Raw genomic sequence first — 10,244 nt, 5'->3', positions numbered from 1 at the left:
TTGTTTATTGGTTCATTTGTAAGATATTTACATTTAAAGAGTTTTGTGGATGCAGCCTATTGTGAATTTCTAACCTATTGACTCCTGATGCTCTTTAGGTGTTGGGTATAAAAGTGGATTTGTTGCCAAATCTATATTAAATTATTATCATAAATTACTTAAAACATAATCGAATTTATCATACATTTCTCATATATCACATTTGGTATATGTTTAAAAAAAGTCGCATGCTGACGTAACCAAAGGTACGTCATTTCCGGCGTATACGTTTATTTACTACCGGCTTTTTGGTGTCTGCCCGACCTGTCCAAAATTTTAATAATTTACTGTCATGGTTCTACGCCAAAATAATGTGTTTGTCTAATATTTCCGTCGGTTGGACCTATAGTCTGTAGTAATCCGCCGGTTAGTTGAACGGTCATGTGGGTCTTCGGCTACGGCTCGTTGATTTGGAAGGTGGATTTTCCGTTCGAGGAGAAGCGCGTTGGGTTCATAAGAGGCTTCAGCCGCAGGTTCTGGCAAGGCAGCACCGACCACCGCGGAGTCCCCGGAAAGGTACCGACCACTTGGGTCTCCCCGTTCGGTGTCAGAGCCCAACACTTGTGTGAACTGCTTGGTGGGTGTGCGGCACACGGGGGTTTTCTTAACGCCTTTTCACGTTCTTGTCTCCAGCCTGGACGGGTGGTGACACTAACTGAAGATCCAGAGGTAATGGTACCAGTAGAACCATTAACATAATGTTGGTTAGAGATATTGAAATAAATGTGGTTACCACCAGGTACCTAAAGCATCTAAAACACAACCTTTCTTGCCTGTGTAGGGCTGTGTGTGGGGAGTTGCTTACAAGTTGCCTTCAGGAAAAGAGGAGGAGGTGAAGAGGTATCTAGACTACAGAGAGAAAGGAGGATACAGGGTGATGGCAGTAACATTTCATCCTAAAGATGAACACGAGCCCATACAGGAAACGCTGCTCTACATCGGGTCCTGTGACAACCCAAACTACCTGGGTCCGGCACCTCTGGAGATGATTGCACAGCAGATCCTCAGGTCCGTGGGTCCCAGTGGTCGCAACACGGAGTACTTGTTTGAGCTTGCTGATGCGCTACGGGCCCTGGTGCCTGAAGACTCAGATGATCACCTATTCGCCTTAGAGCGGATGGTCAAAGGGCTGTTGAAGGACACCGCAGAGACAAAGTCAAGCTGATTTGCTCAGATACACGAGGAATTGGGTGCTTATTTTGAGGTTTATCCACAAATTCCCAAAACAGTTATACTACACTGTACTTCAGTGAGAACATACAACTACAGCATAAAGTCAAACAAATGTTACATATGCAAATGTTGAATAGCCTTTTCTTGTAAATTCCAATTTGCACTTCATGCAATTTATATTTAGAAATGTTGGGTTTTCATGTGATGTACATGACTAGTATATTACAATTATTTTACTCAGGAAGGAAAATCTGATAGGCTACCTGAACTACCAGAGGATGTTATAACTGGAGTTATGGTGGGTGTAAAGGGGCAATATACTTAATGCAAAGTAATTTATTACATGCAAAATGTGCATATCAACCTTTATTGCAATGCTAAATGTGTACCAGTTCAGGTCCTTTGTTGCCATTATGCAATATTACAAATATCTCACCCTGCCACTGATATCTGATAATAAGGCATCTATACAACTGTTGGCTTCTGCCCTAGCAGTCGAAATGTACCCAGAGCCAGAACAACTGGTTCTTCTTTAAATGAAGTAACTTGTAACATTAGAACAGCACGTTGTTGGAAACATGAGTGTGTGGAAAATGTGTCATAACTGTACAAAAGAGAACACTGGTTAAAAACTTTGCATTTATTGGCCTTTTCTTAGGTAAAACAAGCAAACAGTACATCTAAAAAAATAGAGAAAAATCACTGCAGTTTTGGCACTACGCAACAGTGAGTTTAACATTGACATATTCCATAATGCAGACCAAAACCTAACCAGCGCTCACTCCCAACTGGAGTTGGAAGGATGTGATCTGAAGCTCTTCGTGGTTGGGCGAGTGTGTATTTCACGAGCGTGTGTTTCACGAGCGTGTGCTGCTGTACGGCTGGATCACGAGGTGGTGCAGGAAAAGGGGGGATGACTGTGGAACGTGTTGTGAGGTTCCCCAGTCACATGCCACATAAGCAACCTGGACCAACAGTGCTGACACACAGTCATAACTCTGAACTGTGCACACACACACACACACACACACACACACACACACACCAACATGCCCATGCACTTCGCATCTCTTCACGGACTCGTCAACACACATTTGAGCTCATTCCCAACTAGCTGATCATTTTGAACCAGAACGTAGCCTCTCTAGAACTAACGAGTAACACACTTATGCATAAATAAACGCATGTACAGAAATACATACACATATACATATATAAACACACACTCAAACGTATGGTGGCATGTGAGCTGAGCGATACACAGTAGCCATCCAGAGCTACCAGTCTAACATGCGACGCACGAACGCAAAACAGCACGTCCGTTACGTGGTAGTGCTGGTTTATAGCAGTTCAGCCCAATAAAGTCCTACTACACTGGAAGTTCTCAGCATCTTCTGGAAGGTTTCATTCACACGTTGAGCTGCCAGATTGATAGCTAGACTTCATTTGGCCGTACTGTTTGGGGAGGGGTCAGGCCACCACCTGCTGCTCCACTGCAGCCAAAATCAGAAAGACTGCCCAGCAGCTCTGTAGCTGACCCCGTCCTCAAATGTTATCAAACGTGACCGGACGTTGGGAACCTCTTTTCACCGAAAAGGAGATCAGAGATCCACAGGCAGCCTGTCCTTATCCATGCATTCTGGGAATAAACAAAAAACAAAAAAAAAAAAAACCAAACAAAAGCTGTCTGTACAATAATATTACAGGCTGCAGGCCATTCATCCCTGCACTGGGAAACCTTAAATATTAAGTATAGCCAAAATGCAAAATGTGGGTTAAATACATACATACAGTACATACACAATCACCCCTTTATCCATTTGTCTAAATTCAAGGTATTCTCTGTGCCTGTGTTCACTCCTATCTGGTATGGGATCTTAGTCCACCACCACTTAAAGTGTACAGGAGGTTCAGAAGGTCTGAAATGAGCCCCGGACAGACCCGGTTCACCCGTCTAAGCATAGTAGCAGGGAGACACCAGCAGGTCGGTCAGCACCACCAGCTGGTCATCCGTGAACTGCTGCTTGTGCTCCAGCCAGTTGTCATGATGAGTCCGGCGGAAGTTCGACAGGGTCTTCTTCACGGTCATCTGAGAAGAAAAAGAACACACACACACACACACACACACGCACACACACACACACACACACACACACACACACACACACACAGGGGCAAAGGTTTGAGCTCGATCGACGTCTTGACGGCACTCCAGGAAGGGGCTGTAGAGGAGGGTGGCGTGGTAGCTCACCTCGATGGGCTGGGTGTCGTTGAGGTGGGCGCTGATGTCCATCAGTAGCTGTGGCATCCAGGTGGGGACGTCGTACGGGCTGGAGAGGATACAGGCGCTGAGGCCCAACACCCCCGCGTGTCGCCGCACCAGATCTGAACACACCACCACGCAGTTTAGAGCAAATACGAGTTGATGAGCACGTCAGTAATTAGGGCAGATGGCCAGCACCTTACCGACTGAGGGTATGGTGTCTACAGCAGAACCCAGGTCTCTCTTCCTCTTTTTGGGCAGTCTGGTTTTGCATAGAGCCTCAAAGTGAGTCTGCATGGAGTCGTCCATGGTCAAGAAGTCACACTGCAGGAAGCCACTGAGCGTGGTGGCGGCCATCTCCCTCACCTGCGGGAAAAGGGAGTCAGAACGTGCGTGCACAGCAAACACGACGGGCGCAGCCAGCAGGGGGCGACGTGTACCTCCAGCTGCTCGTCCTCCAGGAGTCTGATGACCAGCGTGCGGATGTTGTGGACCACCTGCTCGGTGCTGAGCACGGTGAACAGGTTGTAGAAGACCATTATCTGCAGGTAGGTCAGCACGGAGAAGCGGGCGTGCCAGGAGCTGCTGACCGCCATCTGCGAACACACGCTAGGATCAGCACCTCCGGACCCGTGTGCACCAGTGTGGGGGCGTGAAGGGGGCAAAGGGCAGGCGGTCTGCCCCAGCAGGGTGCGAGCTCACCTCAGTCAGCACAGCCAGCACCAGGGGGATCTGCTCTGGGTAGAGGAGCCCCTGGGACATGAGGGACAAACAGGTCCTGGCGTCCCTCTTCAGCTCATCATAGCTGTCGTCGTTCTCCACCGGAGCTATCTGTGTGTGTGTGTGTGTGTGTGTGTGTGTGTGTGTGTGTGTGTGTGTGTAAGATGAGTTGGAGAGAACACAGCAGACAGAAAATGTGATAATGAAAATCAAAGACCAAAAAAATAAAAGTGTGAGAGAGAGAGAGAGAGAGAGAGAGAGAGAGAGAGAGAGAGAGAGAGAGAGAGCCAGCGAGCGAGAGACAGACAGACACAGAGAGCGAGAGAGCGAGAGAGAGCGAGAGAGCGCGAGAGAGCGAGAGAGAGAGAGAGAGAGAGAGAACCTTAAAGAGCAGAGGCAGGAGCTGGAGCTGCTGGGGCACTGGGGTAGAGAAGGAGCGCCCTGCACTGGCCATCAGCCACTTGAGCACGGTCTTCAGCAGCTTGATGGCCTGGGTCCTCTCGTCCTGCTCACCCACTCCGTTCTCCTCCACCACGTGGTTCTGGATCTCCTCGTCGGCCTCCAGCAGGGGCTTCAGCTGCCCCATCACCCGCTCCGTGAACTCAGCAATGCGTGGGGACTTGGTGGGGCCCGTGTTGGGCAGGGTCACGTCGATCATGAAAATGTACGTTAGTACACTGTGGAGAGAGAGGGGACGAGGGCAGAGGAGGAGACGGAGGAGAGGAGACAGGAGGAGTCACAGGAACCATTAATAATCTTACTCAAACCAGTAGCTCAGGATCTCATTTGAAACTGAAGGTGATTATTTGAAGAGGTCTGTCCCATGGCTCACCTGCCGATGCGCTCTCGCACATTCTTGTACACCTGTGTGAGTTTGGGCTCCAGGTAGGTCAGCAGTTTGTGTAGCAGCTCAGACACCCGCCACTCCTGCTGGGCCAGACCTCCCTGCAGCACGTACAGATGACTGGGGGGGGGGGGGGGGAGACAGAGAGAGAGAGAGAGAGACAGGTTCTTAATCTTAACTAAACTTCTGCAGTGATGAAGATTTGATTTACATTTATATATTTTACAAATATGATGGTTTTTTTACTGTTTAGTGGAATTACTGGAGTAAATGGTTCTCAACTCTTACCAGGCATCTACAAAGGATCCGCCCTCCCCACTGAGAGGACACTCCATGAGCAGGTCCAGCAACCAGTGCAGCTTGCGTGGGTCTCTGCTCTCCTGGGAACCCAGAACAACTGACCGTTACCTTCACGTCCTCAGTGCAGTGCTGGGCGTACAGCAGTACAAATGGAGCGTGAAGAGAGTACAGTGGACATACGCAGGCCGTCGCCACGCACGTGCCCCAGTCTGTGTAGGTCTCCACGGTGATGTTGGATAGGGCTGTTCGCATCAAAGGAATCAGGAACTGCCATAAACCCTCCACCTTGAGAGAGAAAATGAGAAATGAAGGTGTAATCACTCCTCGCCGAGCGCCGCTGCGTGTAGCTGGTGGCGATGGAGCCAGAGAGACTCACCTGGGTGAAGCTCCAGTGTTTGCTGCCCCTCACCAGGCCGGCGATGATCTCCGCCACACAGCGTTGCCTGCTCTCGTGGGAGTCCGTGACCAGACGCTCCATGTGGGGCTTCAGCGCGGGCAGGAAGGCGTCGCTGTAGTTCCTGAATAGGCCCTGCGAGAAGAACGGTCAGAAGAACGCTGAGAAGAACGCTGAGAAGAACGCTGAGAAGAACGTTGAGAAGAACAGCCCCGGGCCAGCGTGGCGCCTCGCGGTCCCTGCGGTCGTGTACCTTGAAGAGGCAGAAGCGTCGGGGGTTGAACTTGTCTTTGCCCTTGCGGTCCTCCAGGGACAGGAACCCGAGGAGCTGGGTGAGGAACTGTGAGCTGGAGAAGTGGCTGTGGACGATGCGCTCGCTCTGGAACGGGAAAAGAGGGGGTTAAAGCCGGCGAGCTCCCGGAAGCCGCTGGGCTGCACATGCTCCTCTCGGGCAGCGGGAGGTGGGGTAACCTCGTTCATCTCCTCGGGGCTGAGGTCTTTAGGCTGCTCCTCCATGGGAGCGTACAGCATCAGCTTCCTGCAGGAGGACAGAGAGAGAGAGTAAAGGCGAAGCTCGGAGCGTCCAAGACGGACTCAGGTAGGGTGCCGGCCCATAGGAGACACGTACTTCGGCCAGCAGTAGTAGCCCCAGTGGGTCTTCTCCACAAAGCGGAAACTGTCCCAGTCCCGTGGGCTGCGTGGCAAGCTGTCGTCATGGTACTGGAGCCAGTCATTTCCCGGTCTGTCTCCCACCACCAATTCCTCCGGCTCGGTCACCCCACCTACCACAACCCTCCTGCTGTTAGCATGCTTACATCCTTATAGTCAATCGCAGGGAAACGGACCCATGCTTTCATATAGGAACCTAAATTTCAGTATCTGAACTGCGGTTACTGAATACTGGCAGCTTACTGATGTCGCTGGGCGTGACGGCCACCTTCTTCCGAGGTCTCTTCAGCTGTTTGAGAATGCCCGCCACAGCAGAGATCGCCACCTAAAGGGCAAAGAGAGAGGTGCAGAAGGTGACGATGTAACAGCACTGCGCTGGAACGGCCCTGGGGTTCCGGGGACAGTCGGGGGGGTCACCTTGCGCACGATGAGGGCGTCGTGGTTGAGGCTGCGGACGAGGAAGAGCACGGCTCGGGCGGGGAGAGGGTGGTCGTCCCGCAGCAGCAGAGACAGGAAGCCGATGGCCATGTGCTCAAACTTCCACGGCCTTGAGAACGACCGACACGTGCGTTTACACACAGATCCTGCTCTTCGTTTTATTTTTACGAAGAAACTCTTTTATTTTACCTGACCAGAACAAAACTTACAGGTCACGGTCATCCAGGCATTCCAGGAGGTCGTGAACCAGTTTTTCGTACTTCCTGCACAGAATGGATAGTTATGAAAAACGAAGGACAACGGACGCGGTGATAGCTGGGCGTGGCTCTGGCTGGGCGATGTCACTCACTGCACTGCTTCCAGGTTTCTGGCCTGCTGCAGGGCGAGCCCCTCCCCCAGCTCCTTTTCCGAGGGCGGGGCCTCGAGAGGGGGCGGGCTGGGCGACTCCGCGATCTTCTGGCCCAGCTCCAGCGCGCTTTGAGGCACCTGGGTAACACACGCGCCCGTCAGAGCTAGGAGAGACGCGCAGGACTCCACAGCACAGCATGACGGCCGCCCGAATCACCTTAGCGGTTTATCGTTTATTCTAGGAGGAGAGGAGGCGGAGCTTCTCACAGTGAAGTCGATGCCGATGGTCTCGTACTGGCGGTGGATCTTGTCTGCGAGGTCGTCGAAGAGCCTGACGATGGAGGGCTTCTCCAGGGAGGTGGCCGGGCTGAGGCCCGAACGCACCATGGCTGGCCAGGTCGCAGCTATGCAGTGCCAGTCGTGCAGGTTCGCCAGACACACGCCTCCATGTTTACCCAGCAGGCAGTACAGGGCTCCCTGAAATCAGCATGGGTTAAAAAAAATGTACCACAATGATAATAACATCTAGAATTTTTTTATATGATAATTTATCAAGACTTCTTAACACACTAAGCATTTAACAGTGACCCTGAGCCGACGCCTAAAAGGTCACGTGTGAACAGTGTTAATTTCGTTGACTAATAATTTGTCATAGTTTTCGTCAACGAACCTTTTTTTCATGACGAAAACGAGACGATAACTAAATAAAAACTATACGAAGGGATAAAAACGATGACGAAATTAATGGACATTTTCGAATAAAAACCGAGACGAAAATATTGGCCAGCAACGACATTCAATCAGACCTGATTTAGTTTAGTGAAAGGTAGGGATAAGTTAAGAAGAGATCCAACCATAACTACTTTAGCGTACATGGAGAGGCGGGACAAACCGGGTAACCGTCCAATCAGAACTAACATCTTCACATCGCACAGAACCCGTTAAGACCATACCAGCCTGTGAACTGTGGCCACTCGTGAAATTAAACTCGAAGTTAGGGAGAAAAATAAGAGGCTATATATGGACACATTTCTCCTTTGACTTGGAGAAAAAGAAGACAGTGTGTAAACCATATGGGACAATGATGTCGGGAAAAATACAACAAATGAAACGGCATCTGCGGGCTATGGCATTGTTGTTTTTACGGCACCCAGTTTTATATAGAATGTAATATGCATTGTTCATAAACTCCATATGTTTTCAGGTAGAGTGGGCCTACTGGTCATCAATGTTTTGTTATTGTTATGCTCAATAATTATAAGTTCAGGTCAATAAAGTTTTTGGAAATTAGTTTTTGTATATATTGCACATACAAACAATAATATTCTGTAACTGATTAATAAATGTTTCATTTTGTGCAAGTGTATATAATGACTATTACACCATTTATATTTTAGTCAACTAAATTCTTTTGATAGTTAGTCGACTAAAACTAGACTAAGACTAAAAACAAATCCAATTACTAAATTATGACTAAAACTAAATGGCATTTTAGTCAAAAGACTAAGACTAAAACTAAATCAAAAATTGCGTGTGAAGGTCGCGGGGGCTGCGAGGGTCACGTACCTTCAGCTGCTGCTGGCTGACGTCCGTTCGCGTGGGCTCCAGCAGTTCCAGCACTCGAGGCGTGATGTCCCGGCAACAGAAATTATACGTGCCCAGGGCGGAGAACAGCGCCGTCTGGGCCTTGCTGCGGACCTGGGAGCAGGCGAGACCATGCCGGCGCCGGCCGTGAGGGAAGGGTAGCTACTGCCATGTGGATTTCCGGATTCCTCCTTCACTGCAGCTTACCTGACTGTAGGTGCTGATGGACAGACGCAGAAGGTCTCCGAGCAGGTCCTGGTGAATGGTCTTGTATTCTAAACCCTCCACCAGCAGTTTACGCATCTGCCAACGAAAGTACCACGCATCAGTCTTTTACATACACACTTATGCGCTATTCTCTGATTAACGCATGATCGATACCTCGTGTTGGAGAAGCACTCGGTCTATGAGAAGGGCGCGAATGTGCTGTTTCTTTCCATGCAGCTAGGACACACAAACATTTCAAATGAGGAAAACGCTCATCTTGGGTATTAATGGCATATAAAGCTAAAGGAGCTTTTTTGTTTTGCTGTGAAGGGCTAGACTTGGAACGTTTCTTTCCAGACAGACTAAACAGTCATTAACTCACTCTGTTCTCCATAGACTTCTTAACCAAAGTAAAGCTCTTCCACCGAGAGTCAAACTCATGCTTATGAGAGCCTCTGAAGTGCATCAGGTCATTGATGATCTAAGAGAAAACAGGGCGGAGGGAGGACCGGTGAGGGGAATCAAAGGCTTCTGCGTTTCTGTGCAGAAGAGGCCACAGTGAACTGATGCGTCTAAAACACTGCTCATATTCACCTTGATTATGGAAAACAGGGATTTGGTGTCGTCCTCCGAGTGCTCAAGGATGTAATCTAAACGACAATCAGCATGTTTAACTGTAGTAGTAGCGCCATGTAGCTACAGACAAGGAAGTCGGCTGAAGAACAGGACTGGACTTACGGAGCAGCTGTCTCATGACTTCACAGATTGCCTCTCTGTAGTTCTCTCTGGAGTTATCTGTGGAAATACCAACCACTTGGTCAGAGGCTAGACAGACACCTGCTCTAAAGCACCGTAATGATCAACTAACGTCTACACCCAACAAGGGAAGTCAGGAGAAGAAGCGCTGAGACGTATTTGAGCTCACCATAGTCAACCCCGATATACAGCTTAGTCTCCTCCAGACTAACCATGCTCTGAACTCTGAGAAATAGAAAATAATCATGAGACTGCATTGTCCACACGTACTACTTCTTGTAAATAAGAGTACATGTAATAAAGCAAGGTGAAGTGCGTACAGGCTGGGCACCAGGGGGCTGTCGAGAGGGGGCAGCATGCATCCGGCCCCCAGCAGGCAGTGCTGCACGATGGCCAAGCTCTGAAGAACATCGTCCCTGGAACAGGCGGGCGGGACGGTGCAGACATTTTAATTACATGGTACAAACAAGATTTCTTTGTTCATCACGCACAGTCAAACTAGAAATTTA

At 49.5% G+C, this 10,244-nt stretch overlaps 2 protein-coding genes across 3 annotated transcripts in view; one reads left to right on the top strand and one right to left on the bottom strand.

The window, feature by feature from the left end:
• The first annotated feature begins 237 nt into the window (after positions 1-237).
• chac2 (ChaC, cation transport regulator homolog 2 (E. coli)) lies at positions 238-1,838 on the top strand. The gene is made up of 3 exons (XM_076999454.1): positions 238-555; positions 673-708; positions 821-1,838. The coding sequence occupies exons 1-3, from the start codon at positions 421-423 to the stop codon at positions 1,202-1,204; spliced, it is 555 nt and encodes a 184-aa protein (XP_076855569.1). The 5' UTR covers positions 238-420; the 3' UTR covers positions 1,205-1,838.
• Positions 1,835-10,244, bottom strand: part of psme4b (proteasome activator subunit 4b) — a 17,636-nt gene continuing 9,226 nt past the window's right edge. For both annotated transcript variants that reach the window (XM_076999449.1, XM_076999450.1), the window contains 26 exons: positions 10,056-10,151; positions 9,905-9,960; positions 9,718-9,774; positions 9,574-9,629; positions 9,362-9,460; positions 9,154-9,216; positions 8,980-9,075; positions 8,755-8,886; positions 7,456-7,665; positions 7,190-7,326; positions 7,050-7,103; positions 6,820-6,949; positions 6,646-6,727; positions 6,362-6,515; positions 6,205-6,271; positions 5,987-6,112; positions 5,716-5,868; positions 5,520-5,624; positions 5,328-5,419; positions 5,028-5,159; positions 4,578-4,872; positions 4,178-4,306; positions 3,916-4,071; positions 3,679-3,841; positions 3,464-3,597; positions 1,835-3,301 (listed from right to left, as the gene is read on the bottom strand). In XM_076999449.1, the coding sequence (XP_076855564.1) occupies positions 3,167-3,301; positions 3,464-3,597; positions 3,679-3,841; positions 3,916-4,071; positions 4,178-4,306; positions 4,578-4,872; positions 5,028-5,159; positions 5,328-5,419; positions 5,520-5,624; positions 5,716-5,868; positions 5,987-6,112; positions 6,205-6,271; positions 6,362-6,515; positions 6,646-6,727; positions 6,820-6,949; positions 7,050-7,103; positions 7,190-7,326; positions 7,456-7,665; positions 8,755-8,886; positions 8,980-9,075; positions 9,154-9,216; positions 9,362-9,460; positions 9,574-9,629; positions 9,718-9,774; positions 9,905-9,960; positions 10,056-10,151 (3,109 nt within the window). In that variant the 3' untranslated portion in view covers positions 1,835-3,166. The remainder of the gene's footprint in view (positions 3,302-3,463; positions 3,598-3,678; positions 3,842-3,915; positions 4,072-4,177; positions 4,307-4,577; positions 4,873-5,027; positions 5,160-5,327; positions 5,420-5,519; positions 5,625-5,715; positions 5,869-5,986; positions 6,113-6,204; positions 6,272-6,361; positions 6,516-6,645; positions 6,728-6,819; positions 6,950-7,049; positions 7,104-7,189; positions 7,327-7,455; positions 7,666-8,754; positions 8,887-8,979; positions 9,076-9,153; positions 9,217-9,361; positions 9,461-9,573; positions 9,630-9,717; positions 9,775-9,904; positions 9,961-10,055; positions 10,152-10,244) is intronic.

This window comes from Brachyhypopomus gauderio, chromosome 3, assembly GCF_052324685.1.
Source record: "Brachyhypopomus gauderio isolate BG-103 chromosome 3, BGAUD_0.2, whole genome shotgun sequence".
Classification (NCBI taxonomy): Eukaryota; Metazoa; Chordata; class Actinopteri; order Gymnotiformes; family Hypopomidae; genus Brachyhypopomus; species Brachyhypopomus gauderio.
Note: the sequence above shows the minus strand (reverse complement) of the source record. Positions and strands in the feature narration are given on the sequence as shown.